Raw genomic sequence first — 23,047 nt, forward strand, 5'->3', positions numbered from 1 at the left:
AGATTTACTTGACCGACATACGATACAACCAAATCCCACACAGTGTAACGCAAAGTCAAGCTGCTTTATTGTCTGCTGTGAGTCGGGTAAAGTCTCACAATAGGTACCGCTGGAAAGCTACAGTTCCAGCGATTCGGTGGTTATCTGCATGATATTTGTACTCCTTATAATCGAAAAGATCTGATTAAATACGTAGAATATGCACACTTCGACACGGAGCAGCGAGCGCCGACTCCAGAGGGAAGCCATCATGCTCTTACTTTGAAACCTTAAATGCGGACATTTCGTCATCATCAGGCCATCACGTGGTTTCCGAAATAGTGACAGGAGCAGATTTCGGTCAAGACCGGCGGAAAGTGTCTCAACTCTGTGTGTGTAAAAAGACGATCCACAAGCAAAGATTTGAGATCCACAAGCAGAGATTTGAGATCCACAAGCGCATTTTTGGTTGACAAATACTAAATGGATTCACAAATGCCTGATCGAAAGTTGTCAATGTTAAAGAAGTATTCACAATTCCTTTTGTTTATTTGTAAATTAATTATAGTATTCACAGATCTTTTTTTTATTTGTGAAAATATTTAGCGTATTTTCAGATCCGTTTTACATTTGCAAATTTATTTGTGAGTTTGCAAATCTTTTAAATGCATTTGTGGATGGTGTTTTACATTTACAAATCACATATTTACACACAAATTATTTTTATGTTCACACAAATATTTATGAGACAAATCTAAGCCCATAGTGACGTCAAGTCTCGCGAGAGCACTGGAGAAAAAGGAGAGTTTGAGTGAAAATAAAGAGAAGTGTGATTCGCGCCGAATGGCGAGTGTACAATAGACATGAAGGTGATCTTCTGTTAATTTCAGAAATCTAAAAACAAATAAATGTGTAGCACCGGAGAGAACTTGCATGAGAGAATCATTTAGTGCCACACCGGGATATCTGAGAGACTGTCCGGGAAATACCTCATAGTAGCTGTGCCGTACAGAGAAGAAGGTATCCAATGGCCAGAACAGCTCATGGCAGGGATCAGATGAGTTTGGTGATAGCGGCCGGATGGAGGCTGGTAGCTAGCAGGCTAGGAACCGTTGAGCAGTTGATCACTAAAAGGTAGGTAACAACAACTACTTAAAAAACAGTAACAATACAAATGAAACAAAAGTTACAGATGTTATTGTTCAGTTAACTGATGTTAAATGAAAAAAAACAAACAAAGAGGTTCAAATGCGAACTTAAAGTAACACAAAGGTGGAGAAGCGGCGAACAAGCAACGCCAGCGTCCTCTTTATGCTCCACGGCTTCCAGGCTAACCACCTGTGAATGTGCCACGACACTGGCTCCGGCATTCGTCGATGACAGCCACAAAAGAGTCGCAGCAGAGTCCTAAGGCGCTTTCACACCGGGGTACTTTTCCCAAGAACTAGGCCGATAGTTCTTGGGATTTTGGTTTCACACCAAAAAGATCTGGAACTAGAACCTAGTTCGCGCAAACCTTTTCACCCCCGGATAGTTCCTGCTAGAGAAGTGGTACTTTCCTGGGGAGGAAATGGTTCGTGGGTGTGTCGGCCACACTAACAATTTCTGATTGGCTGGGCGAATTGCAAACCACGGCCCATAAAACTCAGAAAAGTTTTGTGAAGCCGCCATTTTATTTGCTCGCATTAGCCTTATTAGCATTAGCATTAGCCCAGCGCACCAACGGAGAGAGACTAATTTATGGCAACACAAAAGAAAACATGGGAGTGGTGGAGTGATGAGGTGTCGGCGCTTCTGGCGATTTACTCGGAAGACGCTACCCAGCAGCTTCTACTGAAGCCAGTCCCCAACTCCTGGGGACTCCGGGAGGCAGTATACGCCGTGAAGTTGTTTGCGGCCTGCCAGTAAACCCAAAGCAGAAGAAGAAGAAGTGACGTCAGTGGCTTCATTTGCGTAATCCTCCCTCAGGGACTTATTCCGGTGTGAACGCAATCTACAGGAAAGTTCCAGGGACTAAAGAGTTCGGGGGGACAAAGTACCGGGAACTAAGTACCGCAAAGTACTTGGTGTGAAAGCGGCTATCGTCAGCACCGGGAGCGCTCACGCTGGTGCGACCTGGGAGCAGCTGTGTGTGTCATGCCTTGTTTTTGGTTGTTTCTACTAGTTTGTGCGAACTTTTCAACACCCAGGAGCTTGTGTGGATTATTTGTAATCATGCGGAGTGTCTATTTATCCGTCCTTGCGGTGCTTTGGATTCTTTTCAACCGTATGGCATGGGGACTCAGCGTATGCGTTCTAAGTCACAGGATCATCTACTGCCGTGAGCTGCTGCTGGATATACGTTCACAACTCCGTGCAGCCGGAAGTAAAGTTAAGTTAATACTCAAGAAACCGGTAGTTGTAAGAAATTAAAATCAATATGATACTTGAATATTGAATGGATGTACCTTTTATTTTGAAGGACAACCCCGTCGTTTACATGACGTCACTTCCGGTGTTACATGACGTCACTTCCGGCTACACGTAATCTATGTTTACAGCCGTCAGAATGTACAGAATAAAAAGTCATGAATGAGAATATGAGGAGGAAAGGCTTGTGGTGTTACACATTGAACTGTTGGGTTCAGAATTTCAGAAAAGACAGACAACTTCTAAGTTTAACTATTTATTGTAAAGAGAGCAAAAGATATATATCACTTGGCCAAGGACTCATCACGTCTTTGGGAATCACAGGCAGCAAAACTGTAATCTGTAACCACCAAATCCATAAAGAGCCTCGAACCTCGTGCGACAATACATTTTATTACACAGGGCGTTGCCCGTACATTTATGATTGGTCAAGACTACGGGACAGACCACAGTACGTCCGGCTGGGCAGTGTGCTGTCTGATGTGGTGGTTGGTAGTATTGGAGCCCCACAGGGGACTGTGCTGTCTCCTTTCCTGTTCACCTTATACACCTCTGACTTTCTATACAACTCAGAGTCATGCCACCTGCAGAAGTTTTCGGATGACTCTGCAGTGGTAGGGTGTATAAGGGATGGACGGGAGGAGGAGTACAGAGCGCTGGTGGGTGATTTTGTTGAGTGGACTGGAAGAAATCATCTGCTTTTGAATGTGGCCAAGACCAGAGAGATGGTCATTGATTTCAGGAGGAAGAGGACATCTCCTCCTCTGCCCCTGTGCATTCTGGGAGAGGATGTGGCAGTTGTGGAGGTCTACAAGTACCTGGGAGTGCACTTAGACAATGGGCTGAACTGGAGGATCAACACTGACGCTGTGTACAAGAAGGGGATGAGCAGACTCTATTTTCTGAGGAAGCTGAGATCCTTCAACGTATGCAGTAAGATGCTGGAGATCTTCTATCAGTCTGTGGTGGCTAGTGCACTCTTCTTTGCTGCGGTCTGCTGGGGGGGCAGCATCAGAGCCGGTGACACCTGCAGGATCAATAAACTGATCAGGAAAGCTGGGTCAGTCATCGGCATCAAGCTGGAACCCTTTGAAGCTGTGGTGGAGAGGAGGACACTGAACAGGCTGTTGTCCATCATGGATAACCCCACCCATCCTCTCCACCTGCAGCTGGACAGTCAACGGAGCTCCTTCTCCAACAGACTGCTGCAGCTCCCCTGTCACAAGGACAGATACTGGAAAACATTCCTGCCCACTGCAATAACACTGTACAACAAATCACCTCTGGCTGGAAGAGAACTCTCTGCTCCATAGTTTCTCTAGAAATAAAACCACCTTGTACATTTTACTCACACATAATCTGTTTCATATTTAATACTCCATAATTCCATATATTTTGAATATATATATATTTGTATATTTGTATATATATATATATATATATATATAATATCTGTATGTATATTTTCTATTTTGTATTTTGACATGTATATTTTATATTTTATTTTATATTTTATTTTATTTTATTTCTATTCTTGTATATTTTGTTTTATTGTAAAATGCCTTTTATGCTGCTGTAACAAAAACAATTTCCCAATTTGGGATCAATAAAGTACGATCTATCTATCTATCTATCTAGATTAAGACATACCGCGGTTTAGACTTGGTTCTCTTTGGTTGGTGCACAGACTCAGATAGAGTCTCTTGGAGACACAATCCTCCAATCAGCATTCGGCCGGCCTGTGGAAGTCCCTCCCTACTCTGGCACCATCATACGTAATTTGTTTTGATGAAGCTTCTACAGAAAAGTGGAATCTTGGTTATACTGATTCCCAGCTATGCGTGGGCGCGGAGCTTATCCAGGCGGCCAAGGCCATAGCCTCAATAACTCATTGTTTCTACAGTGCCTGCATCTGGCTTCTGCTACTTTCTATTGCAAGCTGAAAACTTTCTTCTGACTATTCCCTTCGTTGGTATCTAACCCATCAGAACCTGGGATTAGGGATTTATTTTATAGTCATAGCAATCTCATGAGCACAATAAGCATATAATGTAATAATAAGAATCAGTCCACAAATACACAACGTCTAGATCAGGGGTACTCAAATACAAATCTTAAAGGTCCAAAAAAATGTTTTCAATAAGACAAAGGTCCGTTTATTACGGTCATTCAAACTTTTAAACAATTGCAACAAGATTCTTAACACGAGGTTGCAAAAAACAAAAATAATCTGTATGCAGCAGTTTTCATTGTTATTGTGTCTGTGCTTGATCCCTCAGAGTCGCAGTGTAAGAGCTGCACAGTTATGAATAAAGGCAGCTGCACCCTCTTTCATTCAGCATTCCCATTATTGCTTTATAAATGTCTTGCCCCCTTGTGTGTCCACTGAGGTTTGTCAGGCCCAACACATCTTCAACAAACTCCCACTTTGCCTCATCATAAAAACTCACAAACACCAGCAACTGAGCATTGTCAGTGGTGTCAGTGGACTCATCCACAGCTAAGGAAATGCACTGTGCATTTTTTATTCCATCACAAAGCTGATTAATCAATCACCAGCCAGTATTTCAACAGTCTCACGGCATTTCGTGTTATAGTCACGAAATTAATCTATTGATTCGTGTTCACCAACACGATTTCGCCATTTCTTTCGTGTCACACAGAACGATTTTAAAAGCAATGTAAATAATAACAAATTAGAAGGAAAAAAAGATTTTTTTAAAATACAGATTTCAGTATTCTGACACAGAACGATTTTAGAAGCAATGTATTTCTATTAGTAGTATGTTTCGTGCCTGCACCAAATAATAACAAATTAGAAGGAAAAAAAGATGACAAAAAATACAGATTTCAGTATTCTGAGGCTCTGAGCCCCATTTATTTTCCTCGCGAACGGCAAAAACACTCCGACATTATACAATTTAAAATAAAAGGGATAGGGTTAGGCTTAGGGTAAGATATTGAGTAAGAAAATGTTTTTATGAACCACACAGCTTCCGGTCTTCTAATGGCGCAGTTCCACTACAGCGCGGAGCTCGCTTTAAGCGTGCCGTGTCGTGCCGTGCCCGTTTTTGGTTGCGCTTCCACTAGGCCTAGTTCCGGCCCGGCCCGGGGCCACTTTTTCACGTCTTTTCTGGCCCGAGAAAATTGTGGTTCTATCGAGGCCAACAAACAGGGCTGAGTCGGGCTGAGTATGCTAAACTAGAGAGAGGAGCGCTGGCAAGGGGGCTACAACTACAACAAGATGGACATATTTGACCGTGATTTAATTGTAATACACGTTTCAAAATGATGCCGAAGTAACAACATACTGATACCGGTTAGTAAAAACCATGAATTAATGCTTTGTCAAGTCTGCAGACAGACGGCAGGCGAAAAACCTTTTAAAATGCGTGTTTTTCTAGATGGAGATTGGCTAAGCTAACGCAGTATATGCTCCGACCGTCCACACTCACAACAACGGCCTATACAGACATAAATAAAGCAGCGACTGTATTCACCATGACACAGGCAGTCTGTGGTTTGTACTTGTTTAACTTTTGTCGAGTTTCTGAACATATATAAGGAGCTGTGAGCTCTGAGTGCTAACAGCTAACGGCTGTGTTGTGTTTCTGGAGTTCTCATTGAAGATGACGTCACGGCTCCGCCTACACTGCGTTACTATAGTAACTACCCCAGTTCCTAAACTGTAATGGAAGCGCAGCATGAAGTGAGTCAGCCCTGTTAAGGCCAAGCCGTACCGAGCCGTACCGAGCGTGGCCGAGGCCGACCGTGTAGTGGAAATGTGCCATAAGACCCGACCGGACAAAAAGACGTGGTGCAGGCACGAAACATACTACCAATAGAAATACATTGCTTTTAAAATCGTTCTGTGTGACACGAAAAAAATGCGAAAATCGTGTTGGTGAACACGAATCAATAGATTAAATTAATTTCGTGACTATAACACGAAATGCCGTGAGACTGGGTTGAGTATTTATGTTCTTCTGGTTGCTGTGGAATCTGAGAGGGGGATTTGCTTGATTTGACCTGTTATTTCCTCTTTTTGTTTGCCTTCAAACATGGTCTCCATCACTTCAGTCATGCATTCTTTTATACTTCAGTTATTATCCAGTGGAATGTCCTTACCTACTGGCCTAGTTAAATCAAAGTGGTTACTTTTTTTTGGCTGGGCAGTGTAGTTTTACACACCGTCTTATTTGACTTTCTCAGGACTTAAAACTGTTTTTTGGGGGCAGACCCCCACAAAGAAAAAAATATATTTACACACGTAAGGTCATCATCTTAAAGGAGAGGTGTCATGCTTTTCCGGTTATTACCCGTCCCCTTGTGTGTTATGAAGGTTTTTATGCATGTAAACGGTCTGCAGAGTCAAAAACCCTCAAAGTACACCCTGTAGGGAGTAAACCTCCCCAAAACGCCTCGTTGGAGATTTCTCATGTTCTTCCTGGGTATCGTGACGTCTGGATACCCAGTAGCCACGCCCAGAGCTATGACGCGATACGGTCATGCGGTACCCGGAACCAAATGGACCAATCCGTGGAGCCGTTACGTTACGTCCGCGGAGCCGTTACGTGATCGGGGATCGGAGCCGATCACGTGATTTTCAAAAGATCGGAATCGGGAGAAAAAAATCGGGGATCGGAATTTTTTTTTTTTTTTAATAAAATATTTTTCTTATTTTATTTAATGTTACAAAACAAAAATGACCATGTTCACGTCTTAAAGTCATCCTGAGGCCTTAGTTTTGGTTTAAAATTACACAACATCATGTATGTGTTGCTTCTTTTGGGCTTGTTTTCATAGACCTGGTTGCTTATTTCTCTCAAATCTGGCAACAGAGTGGGCAGGGTGCAGTGTCTAATAGTAGCAGTAAGCTAACGAGAGGCTACGTTCAGCTGGTGACTCGGGACAGAGAAAATGTCAGGAGTTTGGAAGTATTATAAAATTGAAAGCCAGATGCAATGTTTGGTGGAAAGAACAGAGCTACGTTCAACACGACCAATCTAATACGCCACCTGAGAAACAAACACCAACAACAACACAACGAGTACACAGCGGCCATTCAGGTAACGGCACTGAAACAACCAACACTTTCAGAGACTTTTAAAAGAGAAACTACCCCAGAACAGTGAAAAGGCCAAAGAAATAACAGCCAAGATAGCTGAATTCATCGCGTTGGATGACCAGCCGCTATCTGTGGTGGAGAACGTGGGGTTTAAGGGACAACTTGAATGCTTTTCTCCTTTTTTTTCTCTTAATGCATTGCATAAAGATCGGATCGGGAAAAATCGGTATCGGCAGATTGTCAAAATCAAATGATCGGAATCGGATCGGGAGCAAAAAAAGGTGATTGGGACATCCCTACCTGTGAGTATGTTTTTTGTTTTGTCTTTTCCAAGAATGGACCCTGCTCATCATAGCGAAGCAGCCAGTATGACAAGGACAGAGGAAATGCCAAGGACAGAGGAAATGCCAAGGACAGAGGAAATGCCAAGGACAGAGGAAATGCCAAGGACAGAGGAAATGCCAGGACCTTCAGTTCAACGATTGCCAGCAACAGTTTCAGCAGGTTATTTATTCAGAACAATTACTGCTGTGGTGTAGTTTGAAACAGTGACTACTCACAAACACTTAAATAGCAATGATCACCAAAATGAATCTTGTTACATGTTTGATCCAGTAATATGGAAAGGATAATTGATTTCAAGTTACTACCTTTTAATATATTACTTTAAAATACAGGGCTTACTAAATGAGACAATAAATGAAGTACTATTTTAAAATTGAAGCTGACATATTATGAAGTTTATTGTACCAACCACTTTTTTTTTCTTCAAATTACGTTTTCAGCATGGGCCAATGAAGTGGATGCCCGGAAGGCATGTCAGTTGTTTAGAGAGGAACTGCTGGAACGTAACTATGAATGTCCACGCCTCTTTCTATCAATCGACATGTTTGACGCAGAAGAAGAAACAGACAGTTCATTGATTTCATTCTTTAAAATGAACAATGTTAACTGGGCAGCTCCATTAAAGTGCAGGCTGAGAAGTATTAATAAATAGTGTAACTTCTCATGTTTCATTATAGGTAGTCATCTGGGTCGAATTTTGCCTTTTTGTTGCCTTTTTGTTTGTTTTTACTTGCATGTTGAGGATTAACCTGTTAAGCCCCAAAGCCCCCGTCGACGGGTCTTTTTTTTTTTCACAAATAAAAAAAATAAAGTTATTTTTTTTTTTTTTATTAATCTTTTTTATTTTTTTATTTGAATGGAATGAATACCTATGGTGATAATTCAATGTAATACATCATTTTTATAGTCTGGTACCTGAAAAAGGTCAAATGGCACTGATGGAACCAGATGTACCCAAATGTGCCGAAAGCTTATTCCGCCTGGAACTTTTTTTTGCTAAACCTCTCTAAAAAAGTCCAATTTAACTTGTTTTGCCTCAATCTTGATACAGGGTACTTATTATATGTTATAGTTTGGATTCCTAAAGCTTTTAGTCTACCATCCCATCATTCAAGGGTGGTTTTCACTATAAGTAATGTTTTTTCTTTAGGCGGAGGTAAGAATTTACCTTTTTTTACTATGTTCCAGAGGTGGGACCAAGTCATTGTTTTGCAAGTCCGAGTCAAGTCTCAAGTCTTTGCGCTCAAGTCCAAGTCAAGTCTCAAGTCTTTGCACTCAAGTCCAAGTCAAGTCTCAAGTCAGGATGGGCAAGTTCAAGTCAAGTCCAAGTCCTTTACTTTGACAAAACGAGTCTTAAACAAGTCCTTATGTGCTTTTCAACAAATGTAATGACATCGATCAACAGAATAATACTTAATAATCAAACTGCTCTTTATTAGTCACATTAATCATTTAATAATCCATTTTCTCTCTGCTGGTAAAGTAACGTGTTTTCTTCTATTTTAAGAGGGATAAGTAAGGTAAGGCTACCGTGACGGTTTGATTCAGAAGGAGTTTAATGTATAAGATCCCTGATGTTGAGGTAACCAGAATGATTATTTCCACTGTGTACAACATGTTATAAGGGAACCACAATCTATCTTTATGCAAGGGATAATGTGCAGTGAGGCGGTCAGCAAAAAACCCTGCTCTGAAGGTTATTTTCATTTTATAAATCCTGCACTCAGCTTTGCTTTCTCCAATATCATTGAAATGCAGCCAGATGCTGCTTCTTTTTTCGGTTTTCGCTAATTTCTTGACTTTTTCCGACGCGCTTGTATTTAAATCCGGCTCCCCGTCGCTCTGTGTAGCTGGCCTGTACCACTACACCTGCTGTCTTTCGAGCGTCTGCCCCCCACCCTTCTTTCACATAATGGTATGATCCCAGTGTGTCCTCGCATATGATTGGCTGCATGGTGGCTCAGCAAAATAAAGTCCCACCCCTGCCTGCATGGATTCACAGCAAGAGTATGAGCGGCTGAAGATTCTGCTCTCCCCGACGGGAGTCTGCTCTTCTAGCGGCATCTCGCGATCGGCGTGTTGGAGACCCCTGAATTAAAGTATCAAGTCACCTCAAGTCAGAAGGCTCAAGTCCAAGTCAAGTCCCGAGTCATTGGTGTTCAAGTCCAAGTCGAGTCGCAAGTGTTTTGTGATTTTGTCAAGTCGAGTCCAAAGTCATCAAATTGGTGACTCGAGTCTGACTCGAGTCCAATTCATGTGACTCGAGTCCACACCTCTGCTATGTTCCATCTGAATTTACTCTGACTGAGAAAAATCTATATTGATTCTGACACTTCTACATCCAACTCACAGATGTAACCTTGTTTTGATAAAAGAAATTATTCATATAACCCTTTTAGAAGTGAAGTTGTAGTCATTTGTTTTGGGCATGTCATTTTCAAGCCTGAAACCTGAAAAACAGGCTCGGGGCTTAACAGGTTAAGTTCATGTCCCTTAGACCAGGGAAGAAAGAACTAGTTACATTTATTGTATTGAAAGCTTGAAGGATGATTCATGTTGTCTCTTGGTAAGTGTATGTTGAATATCATCTTGTTGGTTGTACTTTTCTAAATGAGGTCGTCTTTTCAAGGGGATGCAGCAGTCGGCCAAGGTGTCAACCGACACGTTTTGTCAATGGCCATGCAGAAACTGAAGACCGGCTTCAGTATAAATTTAAGTGGGGTGTCCCCATTTGTCTTTCAATTGAAATAACCACTTGCAGCTAAATCTTAATAAACCAACAAAGATTACAACATGCATATTCACCAGAGGTGGGGACTCGAGTCACATGACTTGACTCGAGTCAGACTCGAGTCGCATATTTTTTGACTTGAGACTTGCTTGACTAACATTGATAAAAGACTTGACTTGACTTTGACTTGGTATTCATGACTTGAGACTTGACTTAAGCTTGAGACAGATGACTTGAAAGGACTTGACTGTTTAAAATTAAATATTTGCGTTTGTTTTTGTATTGAGATATTACGTTTAGTTTTTTCGAAAAACGTGATTGGGTGATTATAGCGCCGTGCGCGCAAATCTGGCAACCCACTAGACGGTAGGAGCGTCAGTTAACATGGCAGCGGCTAGCGTTACTCCACAAATAGTGAAGTTTGGATTCAAGGATTATGTTGTCGATGACGCTAATAAGAAGAGAACAGCGGTATGCAGGGTCTGCAGCATAAAGATCAGTGACACGACCACCACAACATCCAACTTCATTCGTCACTACAAAAAACCCCACAGAGAAAGGTGCGTGAATGTGTTGTGTTAGCTAGAAAGCTAACGTTAAGTTTAAGCTACGTTAGACTTGGTTTCAAATCGATTAAGCATTGCAAAGAGAAGACAAAACCGTAAATGAACACTAGAACCGCCAAGGGATTCATTTTGACTAACCCCGATACTGACGGGCTGTCAGGAGGGGGAGAGAGAGAGAGAGGAAAAGAGATGCCTCGTTTATTTCCCCTGTGTTATCAGAAGTTACTGTAAACTTTTGAATAATGTAGTTCATCTACTTTTAGTAGTTTGTTTAAATGTTTTAATTATGTTGTTTTTGTTTGTAGAAGTGCATCATTCTTTGATTTATTGTAAAATGAATCTGAACTTTTTGATCTGTTATGATGATAAACTGAAGCAATTTCTAAATTAACCCAATTAACTGAGTTTTAAATCGTCCTACTTAGTTTATAAGGAAATGATGAAGAGGAACAAATTAAATGATTTGAAAATGATATCTATGTAGGTGCTGACGCTGTTGGCGGTTCTAGTGTTAACAGACATTTAAATTAAATATGTGTAATGGCAAATGCCATATATGATTTTCTTACCTGGAATTCTGCCTTTTTGAACAGACTTTTTGATTGAGTCCTAGCTATATTGTCTGCAGTTCTAGGGTTAATATGAATCTAATATGATTGTCATCGGTCTAAATTAGATTTCAAATGATTAACTGTGTATGTAATGAAGATCATAGTGTGGGTTAAATCCATTTTCATAACCACTGTCTTTTAACTGATTTAAATGCGGAAACTGGGCTTATTCATCAGAATTTCGTATGACTTGACTTGACTTGCTTGACTCTCACCACAGTGACTTGGGACTTGCTTGATACTTGTAGTTCAAGACTTGAGACTTGCTCATGACTTGCACATGTAGGACTTACTCCCACCTCTGATATTCACAGTTGAACCAACACTCAATATAGCTTGACCTAAAAATTACGTTATAGCAATACATGGCGTCTAAACTATTTCTCCTTTTTTATTAAGGCTGTGCAGCTCTTACAAGCCTTTTTGAAGGGGAAATGGAACATCGGGTTCCCTCCGCAGCTGCTGTGCTTCGGGAAAGCAACCTGTTTGAGATGGCAGGTCGGATGATAGGCCTTTCCTTCCTGCATGGTGGTTTTGGTTTCTCAGGACTAAGTGTGCCTGTAGTGACTCTGTTGACTGGTGGGAGCACGGATACTGCAGCATCAGCGCTTACCCTGCTGGACTGTCCTGATCTTGACCACCGTGAAACAATTGGTTTTGTGAGTGTCCTAGTTCAAAAGTGACATGTCATACACCACTGCACCACAATGCTACATACACTTGTCATCTTGTGCATTATGAAAAAGATTCCATTCATGTGTCAAGGCTGGGCTGTTTAGCTAGAAATGATTTCCAACGCTTTTTTGTGTCCCATTTAGATTTTTCCAGATTTAGGCTTTTTGTCCACTTTTGCAGACTGCCGTACACAATTTTGCATGCATTTAAATGATGTCCTCTTTTTTCCTGTTTTAGCTCAAGAATACACAACTTACTGCTCAAGAAACCACCAGTGTGACTGATCTTTGCCTGTCCTGGGACCTCCCTGTTCCAACCTCCACCAATCATGACTGGCTGTTCCAGGAACTTCTTTCCCATGCAGTAATCATTTTATATTGTACCATTTTTATTTAAACAATACAATGTTTAGGTAATTAGTAGGTTTGCTTTGTAAGTCCTCCTGTATCTGCTACTGTGGTGTTTTTCCATTAGTGCCTCGTTTGATTGTTCCTTTTACTTGCAGGTACTTCACCGTGTTAGGCAGCCTATCAAACAGATTCGCAAAGGCCTTAAAGAAACGGGAATCTGGCCGCTTGTTTCAAATAGGCCAGATGTCCACCCCATATTATTTCCAAGAGAGAAAAATGATGAGCTGAACTCACAGGTAAGTACCATTTTCTTTATTGGATTTATGTTATTCAAGGGATTTGTTTGCAAACACTATCATGCAATTTCATTTGTTGGGGGCTCTTAAACTGGTGTGTAGATCTTAAATCAATGCTTTACAATTTTAAGATAATTCTGTAGCTTATAACATGAGCTTCAATCTTAGCAAAGAACACGTTTGTATTTGATCCCCTATAGACTGTGATCCAGAACATCCACTGGCCACAGCCCAAAAGTGACAGCGATGAGGACGAGGACGACGCCGTTCCATTGGAGAAAGTCAGTCTCGTCACTGGATTTTTAAGGCAATTCATAGAGGAAGGTAACACTTTTTATTACATCTCTATTTTAAACTAGTTACTTAAGTGTAATGACTGCTAAAGCTGTAGTGCAGCTGAAGAGATGGCAGTTCTGATTAATAATAATATGCACACACATCGGTGTACAAATACAAATCTATGCATGGGTTAACCGTTGATATTCCTGCAAGTTTTACTGCTCAAATTTAAAGTTTTGATATAATGCAATTTGAGGTATCGCATACATAACAAATTCATAGCATCTCCGAAGGTGCTGCGTGACCTCTTGAAGTTCTGGGTCGGGTGGGAGCTGCTCACAACAAACCTTGAAGTTGAGGTTGTTACTTCAAAATACCCAGTGGCTCTCACCTGCTTCCTAAAATTGAAGCTCCCAAGCCACTACCAAACCTATGAAAAGTTCCACCAGGACTTGATGATGGCCCTCAGTTCCATCAGTTCAGGCTTTGGGCTTGTGTAGCTACACACTGACTCAGTTTGTTTTGTATTTTTCTGGAGAAGGGTTTGCCTCTCTATTCAATACACTGTGTGAGATACAGGGTTACAGTTGGTACACCTACCGTCTTTTATAAATAAAGGACATTTGGAAAAAGACTGTTTGTCCATTATCATTGTTACACTTTAACAATGCCCAATCCCTTGAACAGTATACTCCGAATAGTTCTTTTACAACGTTTTTATTTTTTACCGAGTGTAAAATGAATGTAATTCTGTTGCTCTGAAACGGTTTTTGATCCTGACTGAAAATGCATCTCTGAAAACACTTCCATTCATTTCTCTTCCAATTATAAGTCAAAAGAAAAATGTCAAATCATGCAATTGAGATTAACTTAATCAAGCATAAGCTATGTAAATATAAAATGATTAACTTTCCATCATTGCCAAATAACTGAAATCATGACACAAATCATACTATAGTTGTTAAATGTGTAACAACTATCGGTGCTCAATTAAGTTCTCAATGTATTGGACAGTATTGAGATATATGTCCACTCCGAAACATTCAGATTCTTCCAATGGATCAATGTTGTCTTGCAGTTGCATCATTTCAAGTTCTGAGAGAGGGAAGTTCAGCGTAGGGACATTGACCCCGGTATGATGCTCATTTGTGTATCCACTCTCTTCCCATTGAATCTCTGGTATGAGTAAACCCTAAAAAAGACAAAGTGCGTGTACAAATATTAAAGCAAGCACTGTGCCATTACTGCTTCTTAAAATATGTGATCAGGTGAAATAAAGAGGGTATGCAATTGTTCTATAATAATAAAAAATTGAGTGATTGTGGAATAATGTTAAGGTAATAGTGTAATATTATAGAAAAGTGTTCTTGCTTGCACCCAGCAGAGGCTTTTTTAATCCAAGAAGGGGAGTTAGATTATGAATCAGATAACTTATTATACTGTTTGGGTTTTTATTGATTGATAATAAACAAGAGATAGTGATGGTTTTGAAAAGTCACAATTTACCTCAGGCTCAGGATCTGCAACAGGATTCAGGTGCTGGCCCACCTGCCACAACTGATTGGGTGTCAGATTTTGCTCTGTCCTGATGGGATGGTTGGCCCAGGCCTCACTGAACACATCCAGGTTGGCTTGGATGCGTGGCAAGAAAACGTAGTGGCAGCAGAAGATGTGCAGGACGTTACTGATGTCAAGCAGGTGTTGTTCCTCAAGAGAGTGCAGGGTGTTGTAAAAGACACCCGTAACACTCATGAACACATCACGCCAGAGGCGTTCAATTCTGTGTTAGAAGAAAACACAATTTTTTTTTTAAACTTAAAAGAAAATCAAAACTGTTCACTATGAACAATTTAAAGTGTCCCAGTCCTAGTCATTGAATCAATGGCAATGTCTCTAACTGAAAATTGCATTTATTTAAAAAAGAAATCAACTGAAAACATAGCAGTGAGACTGTTAAACAATTGAACTGCTGAAACAATTTCATAACATTCATCTGCTACTTAGTAATATATATCTACTATCTAATATATATCATTCCTATAACTTGTATATAGACTCGTACTGCACTATTCCACTTTTTTTCTCTCTCACTTTATTTTAGAACTATTTTTCTTTTTGTATTACTTTTACTATCTGTATTATTATGTTGCATTGTTGGAGAAGCCTGTGACCTACTGTAAGATTTTCAACGACATAATTACTCTCTAGCTATGTTAGTTTGACAATAAAGAACCTTGAACCTTGAACATAACATTAAGTGAGTTTTCAAATTTTTCAAATGTTTGCTTGGCTGGTAAATTTCTGTGAAAATTGTCATTTTCTTCTTTGTGAAGGAATGGTCTCAACATGTGCTTATGAAGGTTTGTTAAAGGGAATATTAAGAAGAAGAAATATGCTCATAAGCTTACAAAATTAGGTTTAACTCACCGTTGATTGTGTACGCTTTTCCCTGCAATGAAGCTGTTACTGTCAGTTCCACGAACTGAGAACATTAATTGTGCTACTCCCACATTTTCTCCACCATGATCTCCTCTCACTCTGGAAAATAAATCAAATAATTATGCATAGTTAAAATATACGTATTTGAAGGTCCAAAAAACAAGGGGTACAATTCCATAATGATCTACATCCATAATGTGATCACAAATGGCTCTCTCTGGACATAAATATTTGAGATATCTGGACAGGTCCTTAACTGTAACCCTTAAGAGTTCTCTTTCACTTTATTAAACCTCGAGTTATCTTCCACACCTGAATGAGGGATGGTTCACATCAGCTTGTGAATAGATTATATTTTCATATTTCTGTACATTACATGAATCTCAGCTGAGGGATGGGAAAATCTGACATGTAGCTTATATATTGTCATATGTGAGGGGCTCACATAGAATTAACAATTTATATGGCTGTGTCCGACAGCACTTTTGTGGCCTGGAAAGGTACAGTTTATAATGGCAATTGTTTTAACTTATATGTTCAGATTGCCTCTTTGAACTAACAGTAAAGCACGACAATATTTGCAATGAATGAGTCCCATCAAAAGTAAAGTGGTCGTCACTGATGCAGCCATTGGAGGGGAGCATCTAAATTTGATGGAAAGGTCCGCAATTACACTAATGATTACATATGAAATAATGTGAATACCTCAGAGGAAACCCGTGCTCGTTCACAGCTTCATTGAAGAAACACAAGTGGGTGTCAGCCCGGTTGTTGTCTGCTATCTTCAAGTACATAATCTACACCAGGGGTCGGCAACCCCTGGCACGCGTGCCAGCATTGGCACGCGGCACCGTAGCCAGTGGCACACTAGGAATAAGTCGAATAAGTGTGCAAAATATTTAAATTGTATTTTCGGATCCTGAACGAGACCGCCGCCAGAGCGCGTCTCCCCGTTACCTGCAGAAGGAAGCCATGCACGCAACGCAGCCCCGCTCTCTTTAACTCCAGGTGACTTTCTGCCGCTTTCCTCCGTGGTGCAGTGCTGATCGTTTCACCACGGAAGAAAGCACTTCACAAATTGCAGTACCCATAAGGAGCTTTACAAATGTCGCAGTTTTTGCGTGGCTGTGTGTGTCTTTAGTTGAAAGCCCAGTGGCGATCTGCTCATCTCTCATTGAAATAATATGCTACAAAGGGGCGGACTGGCCATCTGTGTGTTGAACTTTCCTGTCGGCTCCCAGACCGTAGTCGAGGAGGGCAGAAGCAACGAGCTTCAGGTTCAATAACCCACTTTAGCTTAAATGACTGGATAGAGGCGAGCTCTTCTTGAGAGGCCGTTGCATTTATTTAGCTGTTCTTCTGTTTCACAAAATACATCACAGACCTCTGTTTTTCTGCTGCCTCGTTTCACTTCCAGAAACATACTCACACGCACACGCCACACCCCTCTCTCTCTCTCTCTCTTAAAGGGACAGCGATCTCATCTCACTCTGCATGACCCTAATATCATAACATGTGTGTTCTGGAGAATCACAGAACGGACGATCGTCCTTATTATTATGCCGTTTAAACCAATTATTTAAATGTGTTTGTTAAATTCGGTATCATGTAAGTTGCGCTGACAGGTCCACACACTGCTTCCCCGCAGCGAGGCCCCCCCGCCCTCCTGTTGATAGATCACGAGCGTCAAGCTCCTCAACATCCTCAACCCCCCCCCCCCCCCCCTTGATAATTCTCGATCGTTGGCACGCTGATAATTTTTTTTTTTTTAAATGGCACTTCATATCAAAAAGGTTGCCGACCCCTGATCTACACATACAAGTACACATAAAACAACATATTAGTACCTTGATGAATCAGTTTAACTTGAAGCATCTGTCAAATGACAATGTGCAACATTAAGAGAACAACGCACAACAGAATTATTCAATGTATAACAGAATATCATGATAGCTCAGGCAAGCTTCTTGACATATATTGTGCGGTTACTAGTATAAGTGTTTTAATTATTTCACAAGTTCTTCAAAGTATTTATTTTGAAATTAAGTAAACAAGTAAATGCATATTGTTTGATCTGAATCACTTAAAATATAAGGTGACTTTAGAAGTCCAAATCGTCTGTTTGGTAAGAGGTGATATGTAATTAACTATAGATTAGATTGTGTACCTAAAGATCACCACCTGTTGGTACAGAAAATAAACTGAAGCTTAGAAAAGTAAAACCATCACATGATGTTCGGCAATATTTTGCAGTTGTTGGTTCTTGACAATAGAATAGTCTTACCTTCCTTGAATAGCCATCTATTCCCCCAAAGATAACAAAGTTGTACCTGTTTTAAAAAAAAAGGAAAAGATAAGAATTAACCCCTAAACACAAAATCTGTTGATGTTTTGTGAAGTCAATGATAGACAATGATATGATTACATTCACAAGATATATACAACGAGACATTAAAAATAATAAAATGAACAGATTACATACAGACAGCATGCAGACAAACCTGATGAGCTTGTGGTTGGTGTCAATGTGCACCATGTACTTAGGGTAAGGAACTGTGTATGTTCTCCTCACCACACATCCCATCCGGGTCATCCTGGCGAGCACACCAACACTGTCCACACGATGCATGGATGCATACACCCGTTCCCATTGCACTCTGTGTCCCTTCGCAAGTAGAGCACCTCGGACTACACTGTAGCCAGCATCTGGCATTGCACTTTTTATTGTGGTGATCAATGAATCCAATTCGTCATCAGTGCAGCCACTATATGAAGCAGATATAGAAATGTCATTTTCGGTCATCCGCCTAAATAGCGTTGCTCTAGACCAGGGGTAGCCAACACGGTGCCTGCGGGCACTTGGTCGCCCGCAGGGGCAACGTGAGTCGCCCGCGGGGCATGTTCTAAAAATAGCTCGCCAAGCAAATCCAAAATGTATAAAATACAAAAAACAAAAAAGGAAATGTAATTAAAAGAATCTACCCTATGCATAAACGAAACCTAAAGCATAGCGAACTCTATCTACTTACTACAACTCTATATCTATCTAACACCCCTCCTCCCCCCCACCCCCACAATGAATATCGACCAATCACGTTCTTGCTTGATTTGCGGGACCAGCGCATGGATGTATAATAAGAACCAGCGTTGCAGTCTGGAAGAAAAGCAATGTGGCACCTCCCCGCTGATTTTCCTTCTGGCAGAATCTACACATCAGCCCCATTGAGCAGCCTATCATGCCAGCCTATGCAACACATGGGGGGCAGAGTTTTACTCTGTGTGTTACAACTTGCATATATATTTATTGCACTTGACGCACACACGCATGGCGTAATTACCACCTGGGACAGGGGGGAAATGTCCCCCCACTTTACAAATATGTTTATTATTATTTGTTAACGCAAGCCGTCGATCGCCACGGAGGAGCACACAGCCTCTGTGAGCGAGCGAGACAGAGAGAGAGAGAGAGAGCGAGAGAGCTAGGGAGGGAGGGAGGGGGAGAGAGAGAGAGAGAGCTAGGGAGAGCACACCTTTATCTATTTAATAAAGATAAAGTAAGAAATCATTCCAATGTGTATAGGACAGTAAAAAAAACAGTTTGAAAGGAGTGATTAGTAAAATAAGCATAAATAAAAAGAAAGAATGCAGACTAGGTAACATAAGATAAGAATAAACCAGTTTAAATTATTTGTTATTGGTTGTGATCATATTCTAAAGATGTTTGGATTATTGAAAAGTATACAGCTCTCTTTCATCTGAGTGTTGAGAGCTGTATCCATCCATTCATGTTGTGCTCAAAGTGCTCCAGATTGATGCATTTCACTTCAACATTTAAAAATAATCTTCCCGGGGGTGCATGCCCCCGTACCCCCCTAGAGGAGGTGAGGACCCCCCTAGAGGAGGTGAGGCCCGTCCACCCCCAAATAAAGCAGGTTAAAATAATTAAATTGCATACATGTTCTTTTAGTAAACACTGAAAACGGGTCCCACAGACCCAAACAGCACACAAAGGTTAAAGGTCAGCATATCATAACGTTAAAATGTGCTAAATATATACACTGCAAAAAAAAGAAAGAAAGAGGAGTAAAAGTAGCCCCCGACTTGTTTTATTTTTTTAAAGTAGCCCTCATCCTAAAAAAGGTTGGTGACCCCTGCTCTAGACACACCCAGGAGTCTGGCGATGCAACTCGATGGCAGTCCCAGTTCAACCAGATGTGTCAGAGCCTCTACTGACACATTCAATCGTGGACGCCCACGTCCACAACATTTTTGCAACTCAAGGGTCACAAATGTCTGTTGATTATCTCTCTCTTGCTGGATAAGGCTATTCAGGTCTGCAAGTGCAGACTGTATATTATTCCCTAAATCAACAATGTCACAGTGCACTCAAGATAACAAAAGCCTGACGGCACGCAAACTGTAGCCCTTCGAGATCAACAGGTGTCCTATCAAAGATGTATGTCAGTCGATCTTGAAGTCTCTGAAGGATTTCACGCTTTACTGATTCCTGGGGGGAAAATAATAGAAAAGATAGATAAAATATGACCAACAGTGCTCAACGTTCGACCGTTTGTTTACCAACACCGGTTAATCCTATTTAACGTCAGCTCTTAATGTTCAATTCCACCCCATCATTAAACACAATGGAATATATTTTGAATAATAATTTGAGCAGGAAACTTTGGATTCATTCTGTCTAAGCTGTCCCTAAAAAAGAAAGCAAGAAAATAAAAGAAGTTAAAGAAATGTTTGGCTAATGTTAGCTATGTAAGGTTATAATCCTAGGTAGTCTATTAGCATTATATAGCTAACTTGCCAGCAAACGCTAGCATTACATGCCACCCATATTACTTCCATGCTAACACATCACTAACATAACAAGAATTCATACCTAAAACATATTTAATCATTCACGCCGAGACACGTATCACTTACACTTGTGCTAGACGCCATGTTGAAGTTGACCTGTCAGCTCCATGGATGTTCCGTCAGCTCCGGAGTCCGGACAGCGCAAAATGCGTAAATGAAGTGCTACGTCATCAACGCAAGAAATCCTACCCTCGTGGGGGCGCGCTCATGTGATTGGCTTAGACTGCAGGAGACATCTGATTGGCTATAGATGAAAGAAATTACAAGTACGAATCGGGTGACCGTCAGGGGAGTCTCAAAAAACCCACACACGAATGCACAGCGATCCATGCACAGAAAGCGGTTTGTGTTTGCAGGTTCAGAGGATTTAAACGGTAAACAAATATGTGTGGATCAAAAATACATATGTAAAACTTTCTGTGTTTGGATTTTATTTACATGTATATGAAACGGAACACATTCGTGTGTGCATTGAAAAACACAAGTGTGGATCCGAAAATACAAGTGTGAATCCTTTTGCAGATCATGAAATACAAGTGTGAATCCTTCTGTGTGCATGTGTGTATTATGAGACTGTTCTGAGCCCATAAAACACTGGCCCTGTACACACATCTGTAAATGACTGCATATACCTGAAGCCATTTATGGACTCGTTGTTAGCTAGATCAGTGTTCACCAACTCAAGTGGTGTGTTTGCTTTATCGGTCGGATCTCTGTTTCTCGTTTGGGTAAACTTTCCCTCTATGCATACTGTACAATCTTTATCAGGATTACGCTTTGTATCCTTAATATGCATACCTACAGTTACATCCTGCAGCTTTAAAACATCCTCATAATTACAGTGACCCATAATCTCATGCCACGTTTGGATATCATGGCTAACATGACATTTATCTTCAACATCATGTCAAAACCTGGTACCATCCGGTAACATCAGAACATCTTTACCCTCGTCGAAGAACACCTTTAGCGCCGTTAGCTGTAGCAGACTTCACAGAAAAGAGTTATTGGGGGTACGATGGGATGTATAGTGCGTTCTTCAGGGTCACTTTACACCGTCGTCCCTCGCTGTCTACAAGACACATCTATGCTTCTCCTCTGCCGTGCGCCACCATGAAGGTACGCCTCCCGTCTGCCAATTCCATGCTGTGTCTCTCCGGCTTGAAGGTGCTGTCAAAAATCTTGAATTTGTTCTTATCGTTGATGATGTGGGACGACGCTCCTGTGTCCACGATTAATCCTTTTCTGTGGGTCTGTAGTTGTTGTCTCTGTAGGCTGGTCGCTTCAGCTTGCACTTTGAGGGTGTAGTCATCTCCTCCCGCAGCTTCTCCGGTACCATCTAGCATGCTCGCGCACCGAGCGACATCACCGCGGTCCTTCTTTGTGCACGCTTTGTCTGTGTGCCCTTTGCTTTTACAAAAGCTACACCAGACTTTCTTTTTGCAGTCATCCTTTCGGTGGCCTTTCTCTCCGCATCGCCGACACGCGCCAACGCGTTCTCCGTCGCCATCGGGGATGAATCGTTTGGCGGGCTTTCTCTTTGTCGCTGCTTGGACCCTCAGCACCCTCTCGCTCGTCTCGTCTGAGGCTGGGGCTGAATCTTCTGAGGCCTCGAAGTTCCTCAACTTCGCCTTGAACTGTCCCAACGTTACTTCAGTGTCACCGTGTGTCACCATTAGTGTGAACGGCTTGTATTTTTCGGGTAATCCCCGCATAACCATCGCCATCATTAGTCCCTCACTCGGTGCTTCTCCCGCGCTCCTGAGTGCCGTAATGATCTGCTCAGCTCGGATAATGTATTCTGTTACCGTCTCATTATCCGCTTTCTTCAGCGCAGTCATGGTTATGTACAAGGTGACAATCCGAGGCCTGCCTTTTCCAATGTAGTGCTCCCATAATACTCTGAGACTTTCTCGGCCCTTGTCCTTCGTGTCTCTGAATATCAGTCCTAAACTGGTATTGTCGAGTAGCGCCGCTAACTCACAATAGGCGTCACCATTGAGCTTGTCGTCTTGAGCCCTCAGTGCCGCGGTCATCTCTCCAGTGGGTGCTCGAAGGATGGTCTCCTTCAATCCCACTCCGTGCATGCAACACAGCATCCTCTCTTCCCAGAGCTCATACTCTACATTCTGCTTTCCCGTCGAACGTGGGCCACTTGCTCTTCCTCGTGGTTCTATTCGACATGGCTTTTGCGTTTGTAGCTTCAGTAGCTTAGTTTAGGTCCTTGTTAGCTTAGCTTTAGCTTCCCTTGGTTCTCCCGATACTAAACTAGCTCAACACGTGGCTAACTAGCTACTCCTATGCTAACCGTGCTAACAGGCAATCTTCTCGCTTCGTTATCGCACGCGTGCTTCGAACTGTAGAATAATTCATCGTATCTGGGCCCATAACCTGTTAGCAGATTTAGACTTATACCTTTTGTCTCTCTGC

General features: G+C 41.5%; 2 protein-coding genes across 2 annotated transcripts; one reads left to right on the forward strand and one right to left on the reverse strand.

The window, feature by feature from the left end:
• Window positions 1-12,132: 12,132 nt before the first annotated feature.
• LOC117481500 lies at window positions 12,133-13,943 on the forward strand. The gene is made up of 5 exons (XM_034129203.1): window positions 12,133-12,368; window positions 12,622-12,747; window positions 12,890-13,030; window positions 13,231-13,311; window positions 13,592-13,943. The coding sequence occupies exons 1-5, from the start codon at window positions 12,144-12,146 to the stop codon at window positions 13,619-13,621; spliced, it is 603 nt and encodes a 200-aa protein (XP_033985094.1). The 5' UTR covers window positions 12,133-12,143; the 3' UTR covers window positions 13,622-13,943.
• Window positions 13,944-14,112: 169 nt separating this feature from the next.
• On the reverse strand, window positions 14,113-18,570 carry LOC117481499. The gene is made up of 6 exons (XM_034129202.1): window positions 18,250-18,570; window positions 18,033-18,078; window positions 16,454-16,545; window positions 15,737-15,847; window positions 14,816-15,089; window positions 14,113-14,501 (listed from the first exon to the last, which is right to left on the reverse strand). Exons 1-6 carry the CDS (start codon window positions 18,549-18,551, stop codon window positions 14,286-14,288), a joined length of 1,041 nt encoding a protein of 346 aa, XP_033985093.1. The 5' UTR covers window positions 18,552-18,570; the 3' UTR covers window positions 14,113-14,285.
• Between the last annotated feature and the right edge of the window lie 4,477 nt (window positions 18,571-23,047).

This window comes from Trematomus bernacchii, unplaced genomic scaffold (assembly GCF_902827165.1).
Source record: "Trematomus bernacchii unplaced genomic scaffold, fTreBer1.1, whole genome shotgun sequence".
Lineage (NCBI taxonomy): Eukaryota > Metazoa > Chordata > Actinopteri > Perciformes > Nototheniidae > Trematomus > Trematomus bernacchii.

Coding starts and splice junctions, on each gene's coding strand:
- LOC117481499 (XM_034129202.1), bottom strand. CDS start 18,551: ATGACCGAAAATGACATTTCTATATCTGCTTCATATAGTGGCTGCACT. Junction 15,848..16,453: donor GAGCACGGGTTTCCTCTGAG/GTATTCACATTA, acceptor TTTATTTTCCAG/AGTGAGAGGAGATCATGGTG. Junction 15,090..15,736: donor AAAAGCGTACACAATCAACG/GTGAGTTAAACC, acceptor CTTCTAACACAG/AATTGAACGCCTCTGGCGTG.
- LOC117481500 (XM_034129203.1), top strand. CDS start 12,144: ATGGAACATCGGGTTCCCTCCGCAGCTGCTGTGCTTCGGGAAAGCAAC. Junction 12,369..12,621: donor ACCGTGAAACAATTGGTTTT/GTGAGTGTCCTA, acceptor TTCCTGTTTTAG/CTCAAGAATACACAACTTAC. Junction 13,031..13,230: donor ATGATGAGCTGAACTCACAG/GTAAGTACCATT, acceptor GATCCCCTATAG/ACTGTGATCCAGAACATCCA.